Source organism: Nicotiana tomentosiformis, chromosome 12 (genome assembly GCF_000390325.3).
Source record: "Nicotiana tomentosiformis chromosome 12, ASM39032v3, whole genome shotgun sequence".
In the NCBI taxonomy this organism is placed as follows: domain Eukaryota; kingdom Viridiplantae; phylum Streptophyta; class Magnoliopsida; order Solanales; family Solanaceae; genus Nicotiana; species Nicotiana tomentosiformis.
In genome coordinates, this window is record NC_090823.1 from 118,758,711 (window position 1) to 118,775,094 (window position 16,384).

General features: G+C 43.3%; 1 protein-coding gene across 1 annotated transcript; it reads right to left on the minus strand.

Moving 5' to 3' along the window:
* Positions 1 to 3,373: 3,373 nt before the first annotated feature.
* LOC138903290 (uncharacterized) lies at positions 3,374 to 3,808 on the minus strand. Its single transcript, XM_070191232.1, has one exon. The coding sequence runs from the start codon at positions 3,806 to 3,808 to the stop codon at positions 3,374 to 3,376; it is 435 nt and encodes a 144-aa protein (XP_070047333.1).
* Positions 3,809 to 16,384: the final 12,576 nt, after the last annotated feature.

Consider the following 16,384-nt stretch of genomic DNA (forward strand, 5'->3'; position numbering starts at 1 on the left):
CAGCTTTTTCTTAGAATAGAAAATTCATAAACTCAAAATGCGAATACGAGGGAAACACTAATGGGGTTTGGTCCACACAAAGTGAACTGGCCGACCATGGACAAATAGAATGGGGTTGTTTGATCCGTTTTGTTGGATTTATTTAAAATGTGTGGATAAGAATTGAGGTGGACTTAATTAGAATTCTGTATATCTGTTTAATATATTGGAAAATTAGGGTTTAATAATAATGAGATATATGTGGCCTGCTGGATGGAGATAAGGAATAATCTTTAGGGAGCTCAGGTCGTGTTAGGTAGTTGCTTTCATTTTTCAAACTGATTTTTAATGAAAGAATATTTAGGTTTTGTTCTGTATATTCTTATAGTGATGATCAGTGTTTTAAAAGGCGAGGGTGTAAAGCGGGGCATTTTATATATGTCTCAGCGGGACGTAAGCCCCATATGTATTTAATTTTTAATATTTTATAAAATAATATAATGACAGTTAATATTTATAAACATGTAAAATTACATAAAAATTGAAGAAAACTATATATATGTGCGCTCCATCCCCACAAAAAACTAATCAAAACAATCTATTATACCTTACTTACAAGCACAAGTAATTTGAGTCTAAAAGAATAAAGTTTTCTATATGGAGAAACAAAAGGATGATTAACCTGCAATTTGAACTTTGAATTTGCTGCTATGAAGAAAAATGTAGTTCTCTTTGTATTTATAAAAAAAATTAAATATTCGTTGCTTTTGAGAGATATTAGCAGACTAGCAGACAAGATAAAAATTTGGAAAACCCATGAATTAGGGCTTAAATCAATAAAAAAGGTCTTTACTTTTAAATTTAATACTTTTGAGTTCCTTTTTAAACCTTTTGAGTAATTACCAAACTGACTTTTGAGAATTTTGGTATTATATGAAGGGCTAATTCAACAAATTTTATTTTAATTTGAAAAAGTCTCTGGGGCTTACTCCTTACTAAAAAACGCGCCCCGAACGTCCGGGCGTACGCCCCAAATTGCTGGGCGTACGCCTCTTGAGACTTTCGCCCCACACCATCGCCCCGGAGCATTTTTGGTACGCCTCGCCCCGGGGCTCGCCCCAGAAACACCTTTTAAAACAGAGGTGATGATAATGGTATGAGTTTCCATTATTGATTACCTAAACTCGTTGCAATTTCTCTTTTTGTGATTTTAAGGGTTTGGGTATTCGACTTTTATTCTTTTGTTCTATCGATACCTTTGAGCTATTCATGAATGATTTTCATGTGTGGACAAATGGAAAGTCTATTATATTGTTTTAATTGATAATGGCCCTTTTGCTCTATTCTTGAGGTTAGGAATTCCAACTATTTACAATAACAATAACATACCCAGTATTATCCCACACCATAGAGTCTGGGGAGGGTAGTGTGTACGCAGACCTTACCCCTACCTTGTGAGGATATATAGGTTATTTCCAATAGACCCTCAGCTTAGGAAAATATAAGCACCACATTAATGAAAATATAGACAAGAAGAGACAATAGCAAAAAGATATATAAAAGCAGAATAAAAATAACAAGACAGTAAGGTGATCAATAATGAAAGAAAACAACGGTTAGTCATAAAAAACGTACTACCAACAGATTGCGAGACTGCGTGCCAATACTACTGTTATGAACACTCTAGACTACCTACTCTACTACCCTAATCCTTGACCTCCATACCTTCCTATCAAGGGTCATGTCCTCGGTCAGCTGAAGCTGCGCCATATCTTGCGTAATCACCTCTCCCCACCTCTTCTTTGGCCTACCTCTACGTCTCAGTAGGCCCTCCAATGTCAACCTCTCACACCTCCTTACCGGGGCGTATGTGTTCTCCTCCTCACATGACCAAACCACCTAAGCTGCGTTTTCCGCATATTGTCCTCAATAAGGGCCACACCCACCTTATCGCGAATAACCTCATTTCTGATCCTATCTAACATGGTATGCCCGCACATTCATCTCAACATCCTCATCTCTGCTACCTTCATCTTCTGGACATGAGCGATCTTGACTGGCCAATACTCAGTCCCATACAACATCGTTGGTCTAACCACCATTCTGTAAAACTTACCCTTAAGTTTTGATAGCACCTTTTTGTCACACAAAACACCGGAAGTGAGTCTCCATTTCATCCATCGCACCCCAATATGATGGGTGACATCTTCATCAATCTCCCCATCCCCCTGAATAATAGACCCAAGGTACTTAAAACTCCCTCTCCTAGGGATGACCTGCGAGTATAGCCTCAACTCCCCTTCCCCCCTTGAGTCTCTCCACTGAACTTACACTCCAAGTATTCTATCTTGGTCCTGCTCAACTTGAAACCTTTAGATTACAAGGTCTGCCTCCATACCTCTAATTGCGCATTCACACTGTCTCACGTCTCATCAATCAATACAATATCATCTGCAAATAGCATGCATCACGACACCTCCCCTTGGATGTGGCACGTCAGTACGTCCATCACTAGAGCAAACAAAAAAGGGCCGAGTGTCGACCCCTAATGCAACCCCATCATAACCGGAAAATGGTCCGAGTGCCCACGCACCGTCTTCACTCGGGTTTTTACTCCATTATACATGTCCCTAATCAACCTAGCGTAGGCAACCGATAAACCTCTAGCCTCCAAACATCTCCACAAAACCTCTCTCGAAACTTTATCGTATGCCTTTTCTAATTTGATGAACACCATATGTAAGTCCTTATTTCTCTCCCTATACTGCTCCATCAATCTCCTAACAAGGTGGATGGCTTCTGTAGTCGAACGCCCTGGCATAAACCCGAGCTGATTCTCGGAAATAGACACACTCCTCCTCACCCTTAGCTCTACCATTCTCTCCGAGACTTTCATAGTATGGCTAAGCAGCTTGATACCCCGATAGTTATTGCAATTTCGGATATCACCCTTGTTTTTGTATACAGTAACCATCGTTCTCCACCTCTACTCTTTGAGCATCTTATTCATTCTAAAAATGACATTAAATAACCTAGTGAGCTACTCCAAGCCTGCCTTGCCCGTGCTCTTCCAAAACTCCACTGGGATTTCATCCGGCCCAGTCACTTTGCCCCTGCTCATCTTACGTATAGCCCCCTCAACTTCATCAACTCTAATCCGCCTATAATACCTAAAGTCACAACGACTCCCGAAGAGTTCCAAATCACCCAGTACAATGCTCATGTCCCCCTCCTCGTTCAAGAGACTTTATAAGTAGGTCTACCATCTCCGATGGATAAGTCCCTCATCCAACAAAACTCTACCTTCTTCATCCTTGATGTTCTTCACTTGGTCCAAGTCACGCGCCTTCCTTTCTCGTGCCTTGGCTAACCTGAACAACCTCTTATCCCCACCTCAGCCCTCGAGTTCCTCATACATACGACTAAAATCTGCAGTCTCCGTAACTGCTAGTTTTGCCTCTTTCTTAGCAAACTTATAATGCTCCCCATTTGCCCTCTTCTCCTCCTCGTCTACACTTTCCACTAGCTTCAGATACGTTGCTTTCTTGGTTTTTACTTTTTCTTGAACCTCTCTATTCCACCACCAGTCTCCCTTATGACCCCCAGAGTAACCCTTTGAGACCCCTAATACCTCTCTCGCGGCTTCCCTAATGCATTGCACAGTCGTGTTCCACATAGCGTTTGTGTCACCACTACTCCTCCAAGCCCCCATAGTCACCATCTTGACCCCTAACTCCTGCGCTTTAGCTTCCGTCAAGGCTCCCCACTTTATCCTATATTGGCTATACATCGCCCTCTTCCTCCTCTTCCTTGTGATCTCAAGGTCCATGACCAGGAGCCTATGAAGGGTTTAGATGTTCTCACTCGGGATGACTTGCAATCCCTGTAAAGACCTCTATCAGACTTCCTGCAGAGTAAATAATCAATTTGAGTCTCGGCCACCAAACTCCGTAAGGAGACCAAGTGCTCCTTCTTCTTCAGGAAACTCGAGTTTGCTATCACCAAATCAAATGTTCTAGCAAAGTCCAACAGAGACGTTCCTCCTCCGTTTCTATCTCCAAACCCAAAGCCACCATGCACATCATCATACCCCCTAGACGTCGCTCCAATGTGGCCATTAAAATCTCCTCATATGAAAAGATTCTCGGTATGCGGGATACCATACACCATCTCATCCAAATCCTCCCAGAAACGCCTCTTGACTTCCTCATCCAAGCTTGCTTGGGGTGCGTACACACTGATTATGTTCAAAGTAAAACCTCCAACAACTAGCTTAATAGTCATCAACCTGTCATTCACACTCCTAACCTCCACCACTAGTTCACGGAGGTCCTTGTCAACCAAGATACCTACCCCGTTTCTTCCCCCACACTCCCAGAATACCAAAGTTTGAAACTGCCCACATCCTGCGCCTTATCTCCTACTCACCTAGTCTCCTGTACACAAGCTATATTAATCTTCCTTTTCTCGAGAATATTCGCTAACTCTACATATTTTTCAGTCAAAGTTCCTATGTTCCAAGACCCCACTCTCAGCCTAGTATCTCCCTTAGTCCTCTTACCCCTTACTCCCCGCACCCCTTCCCCCGCGCTGACACCCCCGAGGACAAGACCTTACCCTACCATCGTTCACCAAAGCCACTATAATCTAGGAGTCACTACACAACACTATCCCGAAAACAAGCGACAGAAATAAAAGAATTACCGAAATATAATCTACCACTAAAGGTCGCAAAACTGGTGAAGAAATAAAATAAAGGAACTAACGGATACTATAATCTACAACTAAAGGTCAGAAAATATATGAAATATATAAAATAGAAGGTTAATCTTCACACCTATGCATATTTAGAACATTTTAAAGATAACTACTGATAAACTCAAGATCACTTATAACTAATCATACTCAATTGCTTTAGACCTAGAACATAATTGTAGTATTACTAATAACATTTTCCATAAATTTTTCTTGTAGTAAACAATTGCATTATTAAAATAACCAAGTACATATATGATAAATAGCTTTTGATTGAAAGAACAATTCACATTAGTAAATGTAATTTCCAGAAGAAGAAGAAGAAATGAACTCTAAATAAAAGAGATGCTAACGAGATCAAAGTCACAAAATTTATTTACCTAAGCACTATTCTTTCGAACGTTGAGTGGAGTCCGGAACCAACATAATGCATTTTTGGACTCAAGGCACAAAAATAGATAGAAAAAAAGTTAATGACCAAAATACATATAGCGCCCTTTTAAAGGGCGCTATATTTGAATATGAAAAGACGGCCAGGTATAGCGCCATTTATTAAGGCGCTATACATATTTTGTGGGCCCACCAATAATTATTCTGCGCTTAACTGATATAACAATAATTCAAATGGGTATAGCACCCTTATTTAAGGCGCTATACCTCAAAATATGCGACCCCTGGATTGGGCATTGCCTTATTTAAAAACGTTAAGGATTTTATAAAAATCCATTTAGAAAAATTCTCAAGTCTTGTTAAATTTTTCTTCGTTAAGTTGTTTTGCATTTTGTCATAATGTCTGAAGAGTGAAGAATTAGGGTTTCATTATATTGTGTGTGTGGGGGAGAGGGGGGGGGTGAGGTTGTGGTGGCGAATAACTCAGTAAGCTATAGTTTATCTCCATAGTGTCATGTTAAATTCCACTTACAATGGAGTATGATAGATTAGTATCGTTATTATGTAAAAAAAAATGAGTGCAAGCAAACGTTCGGTGAACCTTAAAGTAACAAGAAGATATCCGTATTCTGTCACTCCGCAAAGGGGTTGCTTGTTATGCTGAGTTTAACATCGAGGATGATGAAACTCTGAGTGATTTTTTATAATGACCCGGCAGGTCGTTTTGAGAATTAGAGCCCCGATCCCCTAATATCTACTTTCCCCATATTTTTTTCTGCTTTTGGGATTTGCCGGAGTGTTTGGTTATGGAATTCGGGGAGTTATGGGACACTTAGTCCCTAGTTATGAGTTTAAGCCTTAGAGTTTGGACCGTAGTCGGAACTGTGTGAAGACGGATACGGAATAGAATTCCGTAGACTCCGTTAGCTCCGTTGAGTGATTTTGGGATTAGGAGCGCGTCCGGAATGTGTTTTGGAGGTCTGTAGTAGATTTAGACTTGAATTGGCGAAAGTTAGTTTTTCGGCGATTTCAGCCGATAGTGAAAATTTTGATATTGAGCTCGGAATTGAATTCCGAAAGTGGCTGTAGGTTCGTAGTGTCATTTGTGACCTGTGTGTAAAATTTAAGGTCATTCGGACTTGATTTGATGTGGTTCAGCATCATTTGTAGAATTTGGAAAATTTTAAATTCTTAGGCTTGAATCCGTGCTTAATTCATGATTTGGGTGTTGTTCGACGTGGTTTAAAGGCTCGACTAAGTTCGTAGGGTATTTTAGGAGTGGTTGGTATGTTTGGTTGAGGTCCCGGGGGGCCTCGGGTGTATTTCAGACGCTTAACGGGAAGAAATTTGGACTTAGAAAATTTGGTGTCTTTGCTGGTTCTGGTGTTTTGCACCTGCGGAAAAGAGACCACAGGTGCGCGAGCCGCACACGCGAAGATGGAGGCGCAGATTCGAGAAGAGCTGGAGTTGGCTTGGGGTCGCAGGTGCGAGGAAGTTCCGCATATGCGATGCCCGCAAATGCTCAAGGCTGTTCGCAAATGCGCAAGATGAGCAGAAGCGGAAGGGATGTCCGCAGGCGCGCGCGTGCAAGTGCGGCCCTTTTATCGCAGGTGCGAAGGTAGAGGGGGGAAAGTGAATTGCGAAGATGCGCACGTTCTCTGCACAAGCGCACCCACAAGTGCGAGCCCAGGTTCCGCAGGTGCGAAAATACCTGTGCAGTGATTAAAACCAAAGGGCTTCGCGATTTTTATCTTTTTTGGCTTTGCAAACTCGGGTTAGGGAAATTTTTGAGATAATTTTGAGGCATTTCTTGAGGTAAGTTCCTTGTGCTTATTTTTGGTCAATAATCTTGCCTTGCCATGTATTTTCCCATCTAGTTAATGTGTATTTAAGGTGGAAATTGGAAGTTGGAGGCTAGAGATTTGGAAGTTTGAATTATGGATTGGAGGACCATTTGGTGTCGGATTTTAGTAAATTTGATATGGTTAGACTCGTGAGTGAATGAACTTTCTAGTTTCGTGAATTTTGTCGGGTTTCGAGATGTGGGCCCGAGGCCGGGTTTGAGCCAATTTCGGATTTTGGCCTAATTTTGTAGTTTTTCTTGTGGGATTCATTCCATTAGCGCGTATTGATGGTATTGTACTGTTTTGAACAGATTCGGGCAATTTGGAGTCGGATACTCGTGGCAAGAATGTGATATCGAGTTGATTTGAACGGTTCGAGGTAAGTGGCTTGCCTAACCTTGTGTTGGGGACTTCCCCCTTATGATATCTTGATATTATTTGGTGTGTGGGCGCCGTGTACGTGAGGTGACGAGTACATACACAGGCTATTATTGCAAAAATCCTGTTTATCCTTTTAACTCATAAATTGCTTCTCTTATTAAAGTGTACTAATATGTTTAGTTGTATAGTTTAGACTAGAAAGGCATGCTTACGTGTTTTTACGGCCTATTTGACATTCTGTGTGTCATGCTTAGTTAAATCCCTATTTTACTTATCTGTGTTCAGTCTAAACTATATAACTCGATGCCATACCTGCCATTTCATCTTGTGTTGCATATTTATTTTGGGACTACAGACGTATTCCGGGAGATCCCCCAGCACTGCATATTTACTTTGGGACTACAGACGTATTCCGGGAGATCCTCCAGCACCGCATATTTACTTTAGGACTACAGACGTATTCCAGGAGATCCTCCCCTGCACTGCATATTTATTCGGAACTACGGGACAGTATCCCAAGAGATTTCCCACTATGTTTACCTTATTTTGAGCCGAGGGCTCACTTAACTGTTAAATTTTCTAAAATCTCTTTAACTGTGTCACCATAAATTTTACTTATATCTTTTACTGTTTAAATTATTATATCTACTCCGGTAAGGCCTTGACCTGACCTCGATACTACTCGACCGAGGCTAGGCTTGGCACTTACTGGGTACCATTGTGGTGTACTCATGCCCTTCCCTGCACATGTTTTCGTGTGCAGATCCAGGTGCGAGCTATCAACCTCGGGGTTAGTACGTGCTGCTGATTTTAGGAGGCTTCAAGGTACCACTGCTTGCGTCCGCAGATCTTTGGAGTCCCCTTCTACTCCCTCACCTAGAGACTTTCTTTATTATATTCAGACTTTTGTATAGAGCTACTTAGATTATAGCAGCTTGTGACTTAGTGATATTCCGGGTCTTGGGAAATTATTTTGTATATGCCGAGTGGTGCTACTCTTGGCTATTTATAATATGTTGTTTATCTTTAAAATGTTATATTTTTTTAAATATTTTTCATAATATTAGGCTTACTAAGTTGTAAAGACTAGGTGCCATCACGACACCTTACAGAGGGTTAATTTGGGTCGTGACAAGTTGGTATCAGATCACTAGGTTCATAGGAGTCGCGAGTCCCAAATTGGTTTATTAGAGTCTCGCGGATCGGTGCGGAGATGTCCGTACTTATCTTCGGGAGGCTATGTAACTGTTAAGAACAATCATATTTCTTTGATTTCCTTGTCGCATGAGTTATTGACACCAAAAAAATTCTAAGATTCTATTCTGTTCTTTCTCACAGATGGTGAGGACCCACAATGGGAGGACCGACGATCAGGCACCCGAGCCCCCTGCCAGAGCCGCCAAAGGCCGGGGTCGGGGTAGAGGATGACCACGTGGTGCAGCCCGAGCACCTGCGAGAGCTGTGTCAGAGGAGCCCCCAGCAGCTTAGCTGGAGGGCCAGCGCTGGAGATCCCTATTGCTACTCCAGCCCTCCAGGAGACTTTAGTTCAGTTCTTGAGCATGTTCAGCACTCTGGCTCAAGCTGGACTATTTTCGATAGCTCCCGCTACATCTCAGGCCGAGGGAGGGGCACAGACTCCCGCAGGCCGCACTCCTGAGCAGAGGGTTCAGGTTAATCAGGCCCCAGAATATATTCCTATTCCCCCAGTGGCTCCGGTTCAGCATGAGATCAGGGTAGCTGCTTCTGAGGCAGAGCAACTCAGACTTGAGAGGTACAAGAAGTACCACCCACCTACTTTCAGCGGACTAGCTTCAGATGATGCTCTGGGTTTTCTTGAGGAGTGTCATCGTATTTTCCGTACTATGGGCATTGTGGAGACGAGTGGGGTTTCTTTCACCGCTTTCCAACTGAGGGGAGCAGCATATCAGTGGTGGCGTGCCTATGAGCTGAGTAGTCCGGACGAGGCAACCTCACTCACTTGGACTCAGTTTTCAGAGATGTTCTTGCGTGAGTATATTTCTCAGAGCCTTAGGGATGCTTGGCGCGCAGAGTTTGAGCAGTTGTGTCAGGGTGCTATGACTGTGTCGGAGTATGCAGTTCATTTCAGTGAGTTAGCCCGCCATGCACCGGCTCTGGTTGCTACAGTCAGAGAGAGGGTTTGTCGCTTCATTGAGGGCCTCCACTCCAGTATTCAGACTAGTATGGCCATGGAGTTGGAGATGGGCATCACTTATCAGTAGGCAATGAGCATTGCCAAGAGAGTGGAGGGCATGTTCGCCTGGGACAGAGAGGAGAGAGAGGCCAAGTGGTCTCGAGAGACTGGTCATTATTCAGGAGCTCGTGCACCAGCAGCACGCTATGGTAGGGGTTTTACGAGTCGCTCTATTCATTCAGCTCTTCCAGTAGCCAGCGGTGTCCCAGCTCCTCCTAGACCTCAGGAGCCCTATTATGAACCGCCAGTATCCAGTATGCCTCCTACTCGAGGTGCTATTACCGGCCAGTCCAGCAGGCCAGGTCCGAGTCAGTCTCAGCCGCCGCGTCCTCCGAGAGGTTGTTTTGAGTGTGGTGACATTGTCACCTGGTTAGAGATTTCCCCAGAGCCAGAAGGGGTGCACCTCCACAGACTTATCAGCCTCTGCGTGCTCCACCGGGTCCTCCGGCCATTCTTTCAGCCCTAGCTGCCACCCCACCTCCTCAGCCAGCTCGAGGTGGAGGTCGGGGAGGTCGAGGTTGCCCTAGAGGGGGAGGCCAGGCCAGGTACTATGCCCTTCCAGCACGTTCAGAGGCCGTTTCTTCAAATTCAGTCATCATAGGTATCGTCCCTGCCTGTCATAGGGATGCATCAGTATTATTTGACCCACACTCTACGTATTCATATGTGTCTTCTTATTTTGCTCCACATTTGGGGATATCTCGGGATTCTTTGAGTTCCCCTATTTATGTATCTACTCCTGTGGGAGATTCTCTCATTGTGGACCGCGTATATCGGTCATGTTTGATTGCTCTTAGTTGTTTTGAGACCAGAGCCAATTTGTTATTACTCAGTATGGTAGATTTTGATGTTATCTTGGGCATAGACTGGTTGTTGCCTCATTAAGCTATTCTTGATTGTCACGCTAAGATCGTGACGCTGGCTATGCCAGGCTTGCCGAGATTAGAGTGGAGAGGTACCTTAGAGTATACTCCCCGCAGAGTCATTTCATTTCTTAAGGCTCATCGAATGGTTGAGAAGGGGTGTGATGCATATTTGGAATATGTGAGAGATGTCAGTATTGATACCCCTATAGTTGAGTTAGTTCTAGTAGCGAGGGACTTCCCAGATGTGTTTACAGCTGATCTTCCAGGCATGTCGCCCGATAGAGATATTGATTTTGGCATTGATTTGTTGCCGGGCACTCAGCCCATCTCTATTCCTCCATATCGTATGGCTCCTCCTGAATTAAAGGAGTTGAATGAGCAGTTCCAGGAGTTTCTTGATAAGGGTTTTATTCGGCCCAGTATGTCACCTTGGGGTGCTCCTGTCTTATTTGTGAAGAAGAAGGATGATTCTATGCGTATGTGTATTGATTATCGGCAGTTGAACAAGGTTACAGTGAAGAACATGTATCCATTGCCTCGTATTGATGACTTATTTGACCAGTTACAGGGTGCCAGGGTGTTTTCCAAGATTGACTTGCGTTCTGGCTATCATCAGTTGAAGATTCGGGAACCGGATATTCCGAAGACTGCTTTCAGGACACGATATGGTCACTATGAGTTTCTTGTCATGTCATTTGGGCTGACCAATGCACCAGCAACCTTTATGCATTTGATGCATAGTGTATTCCGTCCTTATCTTGATTCCTTCTTCATTGTGTTTATTGACGACATCCTGGTATATTCCCGGTCTTGGGAAGATCATGAGCAGCACCTGAGGACCGTGCTTCAGACTTTGAGGGAGAAGAAATTGTATGCAAAATTTTCTAAGTGTGAATTCTAGCTTGATTTAGTGTCATTCTTGGGCCACATAGTGTCTTGTGATGGGATTGAGCTACGCAATGCAGCATGCCATAATGGCTTTATACATCATTATTATATGGATCGGGGCTGCCCACCTGCAGCATGCCAGAATGGCTTTATACATTATTATTGTTCCGGATCGTGGCTGCTCGCCTGCAACAGGCCTTATTGGCTTTACTATTTTATGGATCCGGGCTGCCCGCCTGTAACAGGCCTTATAGGCTTTGTTATTATACAGATCGGGATTGCTCGCTTGCAGTAGGCCACATTGGCTTTGTATTACGCTTGGGCTGAAGGAGCCCCTCCGGAGTCTGTACACCCCCCAGTGAGCGTAGATGATTATATATATTCGTGATGGACTTCCCAGGGCATGTACTTGCCTTACTTACTGATTATATATATTCAGGATGGATTTCCCAGGGCATGAACTTGCCTTACTTATTTGTATTGTAATTAGTTTACCTGGACATGGATCTTGTCTATATTAGTTATATTTGGGGATAAAATTATCCCAAGGCTGGATTGGCCTTATACGGTACTGGGTGACTGACTATCAGTCGATGTGTATTAATATACGGGCTGGAACACTCTGGGCTGGATTGGCCATAAACCGTACCGAGTGACTGGATAATTTGTGACCAGTATTTACATGAGGTCTTTCTACTGAGATGTCATATTCCTCATATCATACAGTATTGATCTATTTCACTTATACTGAGTTTGACGGTTGAACTTGAAAGCATGCCTACATTTCTGTACCATTAGTTATACTGGACTGTACCTGCGGAGCTCATCATTTCTTTTAGCCCAGAGGTTAGTCTTGTTACTTATTGAGTTAGTTGTACTCATACTACACTCTGCACCTCGTGTGCAGATCCAGGTGCTCCCGGATACGACGATTGTTAGAATTCAGAGTTCTTTCCGTTGGAGACTCTCAAGGTAGCTGCTTGAAGACCGCAGACTTGATTCCCTTCATGTTTAGTTATTGTACTGTTCTATATTTCAGATAGTGATTTTTACCAGTTAGACTTTGTATTCATTTAGATGCTCATGTACTTAGTGACACCGGGTTTTGTGAGTGTTTATATATATATTTTTGAATTTTCTTTCGCTGAATTTAATCACTTTGTTTTTAAAAATAAAAGATATGGGAGTTTATTAAGATTGTCGGCTTGCCTAGTATGGAGATAGGCGCCATCACGACAAGTGAGATTTTGGATCGTGACAGAAAAATGCACCCGAAGACATACACGAAAGGACGCAAAAAGTAAACTTAAACAAATACTTATAGAAACCCTCACGTAAAAGGGATAATGCTGGGAACCAATGTGCTTCGAGGAAAATACATCCGAAACTACACATAGTAAAGCGCAAACAGAAAAACGTGCGTAGAATTCTTAAGCAAATGCAAAGGTTAAAGACTTGCATGGATGTTCAAATGAAAGTAATACTCAAACATTACTTAAACAAAAATATGTCTTTATTTACAAGAACGTGCCAAAACGGTAAAAGTAAAAAATGGGAAAAAGAAAAGAAAATCTAAACTGCAGTGTCTCCGGAACTAGGAGGAAGAGAAGTGTCCGCATCCCCGGGAGAAGTAGGTGGGTCCACTGATGGCTCGATGTTTTCCCCAATCTGGTCTTTAGCATCGTCACCCTCCGATCCCTCTTCTGTTCCCGAAAACTCAGAACCGAAACCAGAAGAACTAGGAGCATCAAACTGCGATGGGAGTCTATTTTTAGCAGCCAACTCAAGCTCTCGGGCCTTAGCAATTTCGGCATCAAAGTCAATGATACCAGCTTTGGCCTATTCCAATGTGTTTCTCCTCATGTTGTACATGGCATAAGTTTTTTCAACAACGAGGGAAGCCGCTCGGCGCTTAAGTTATACTTTGAGTTGGATAACCTCGACAGAAAGGCTTTCCTAAGCGGACCTAGCAGATCTAAGGCTAACATCAAGGTCACAGACGGTAGAACTTAAGAGAATATTGTGCTTGGTAGTTATCTTGTACTTCTCTTCTAACTGGGCATGTTTAGCCCCCACAGTAGCAAACTCTTCGATTTTGGAGTTCAAGGCTGCTTCTAAGTCAGTCATTGTTTTGGCAGTAGCAACCTCGCCTCGGTTGCAGCAAGAACGACGTCCTGGACTTCAGCCCATATGGCCTTGGAATCATCAAATCTAACCCTCAGTGGGGTAATTTCTTGGCTAAAGGTTACCACTTCTTGCTTGCTTTGCTACAAACGACCCTCCAAAACAACGGCCTCAGTAGCTTTGGTTTCTAGTTCCCAGAGGCGGAGAACAGTTTCGTCCCGCTCCACTAAAAGCTGATTCCGTTCAGAAGTAAATTCCTCCTTCTCACGAGTCAACCTTTGAAGTCCCTTAGAAGTAAGAAAGTTGGCCTACAAAACAAGAAGAAGTAAAACATAGAATACATTCATACAAAAGTAGAAGAAATAACAAAGGAAGAAAGGAACGCACCGCTGCGGTATTGTGCATGGCATTGTTCAACAAACACTCCCTCGAAAGTGCTTGAATTTTTTCCCAATCTTTTTCTGAAGCCAAAGGCTTCAGATAGTTAGCAAGCTCTACCGGCCAGGAGAGTAGGTTACTTGGTAGAGACTGAAAGGGTAACATTCCTCCTTCTTTGTGGATCTTCAGAAGGGGCAGCATAATTTTCCCCCAAATTATCATGAATTGGGGTCTGGGGAAGAGGAACACCCTCTCCATGGTTAGGTGCGGCCGTCAGAGATGATGTAGCAGTTGCTGGTGTTGGTGAAGGTGGAGATGAAGTTGATGTAGTCAAAGGGTGAGAAGTAGTTGCATCAAATGCAGTGCTGGTGGATGGATGATCGCCAACCAAAGATGACATGGGCCCGGTACTCATCCCCGCAGTACCAGACACAACACTTGGGGCCCGAAAACGGGAGTTGGCATTATCCACCAAATCAAATTCTCCCCAAAGTGTCGAGACATCATCCACGATTGGTGTAACTACATCAACAGGTCAAGCATCCTATTGAGATGATGGGGATCGTCGCCTTATATGTAGAAAAGCTCCCTCATCACTAGCTTCATCATCATCATCAATCATCACGATGTCTATGGCCGACCTGGAAGGAGGACCAGTCACCATCGCCACCGGAGATGACTCAGGGGCATCGGTTTTTGCCCTCTTATTCTTTTCCCCAGCTGCGGAGGAACGTCTTCTCTTCGGTTGTTTATCCTTTGGCCGGGGACTCCATAAAGAAGTGTTAGCGCCCGAAATAGGCCCAGAGATACACGTTCGAGTAAGTGCCTAATGAAGCATCCTCGCTGCATCAGCAGGGTCAGCCAAGACGTCCTCCTTAGGGACAACAACAGAGCCCACAGGTAGACCTAATTTCGTGAATAAGTCAGAAGGGTTTGACCAAGTTCTCCATATACAAAAAAATGGAAGCAAGGTAAGTTAAAATTACCATAATTTTTGGCCTTCCACCCGTATTTAAGGGCCAGTTCTTTCCACAAGCAAGTTTCGGGCGTTATGACGTCCAAGATCTTCTGAACCCACCGGTCCAAGCTTTCCACCACTGGTGGGATCCATCGAGTTGCTGAAACATGCGAAGGGTGAAGAGTCGATACGGCCATAGAAGAATATTTAGTGAAAGAAAATATATTAAATAAAGATCTTACGAGTGCGGTTCCAAGCAGCCGGAAAGGATGAAGCTATTGTCGGAATGATATTATTGGTGGCAACTGCAACAAACCATTCCGTCCACCCACGGTCGTTATCATCATCTATGCTAGTCAACAGAGCATAGTGACCACGTTTGCAGAGGTTTATCATACCCCCACGGAAAGTTTTGGGAGAGTAGAGATTCATCATACGAGCGAATGTTAGCTCTTCTCCAATCTCCTGGCACAAGCGTCGAAGGCAAGCGATTGTCCTCCATACTGAAGGACTTACCTATGCCAAACACACCTGGTAGCGAAGGCAAAACTCCACAATCATGGAATCAAGCTCTCCACTTAAAGAAAACGCACCTAAAGTAAAGGGATACGTGTAAAAGTAGGTAAAGCCTTCCTTGGGAAGGGTCACTCGCTCCGATAGATCAAGAGCAATAATATCCAATTCATGGCAGCGACAAACTTCTTTTACAACAGGAATACTGGAAGAACGAATGGAAGAAGGGTACCTACTAACATCCCATGTACGAGGGTTAGCAGTAGGGAATTTCTCTTCAAAGTCCTTTGTGGTAACTGAGTCTTCTTGGGATGATGGAACCCACCGTTGGAGGAGCAGATTCCTCGGTTTTGTTATTGTTCTTTGAAGAACCGGCATGCTTGGAGGAAGAAGACATTGAATAAGAAGAAGTAAAAGGTTTTTGTTTGAAGAGAATTAGAGAAAGGATGGAGAACAAAGATGCAAATGAGAAGCTCGAGAAATTATGAAGTGCAAAGGAAATGAGTGATGCGTATAAGTAAAATTTTGGCGGCTAAATTCATGGCCATGATTACCTCGACAATCGGCAAAAGTTTTGCTGAATCGTGGGATAACGCATGTTCGGGGCATTAAATACGGAGAGACATACATCTAATCAACCGTCAGAAGCCTTCAGAGGGAGTTATAGTAATTCCCGCCAAAAGAGTATTTCTACCAACTTTCCGGTAACACAAAGTTATGTCACCGGAACGCAGGGGGACTATCGGTATAGGGTGAAATATGATATGACACGTGGTCATCTAAAGAAAAGACATGTGGAACCCAAGACGGGGATAGCCGAAGACCGAACGCAACCATTCCGCTTGTCACCAGAAGGGATAACGTTCATAAATGTGTATTAAATGCTCTGTGCCCGGTAGCATTTAATAAGGAATATTCTGCAGCATTATGAGCGACAACCCGTTACAGAGAATTTAACATTTATGTTCACCGTTACATATTTATCAATGACCCTCATAATTGACATTAAATGAGGGCACGATCCTTGGACCTCCTTCCCTAGACACAACTATAAATAGTGAGCCCAATTATCATTATAAAGTATACGAATTTTCTA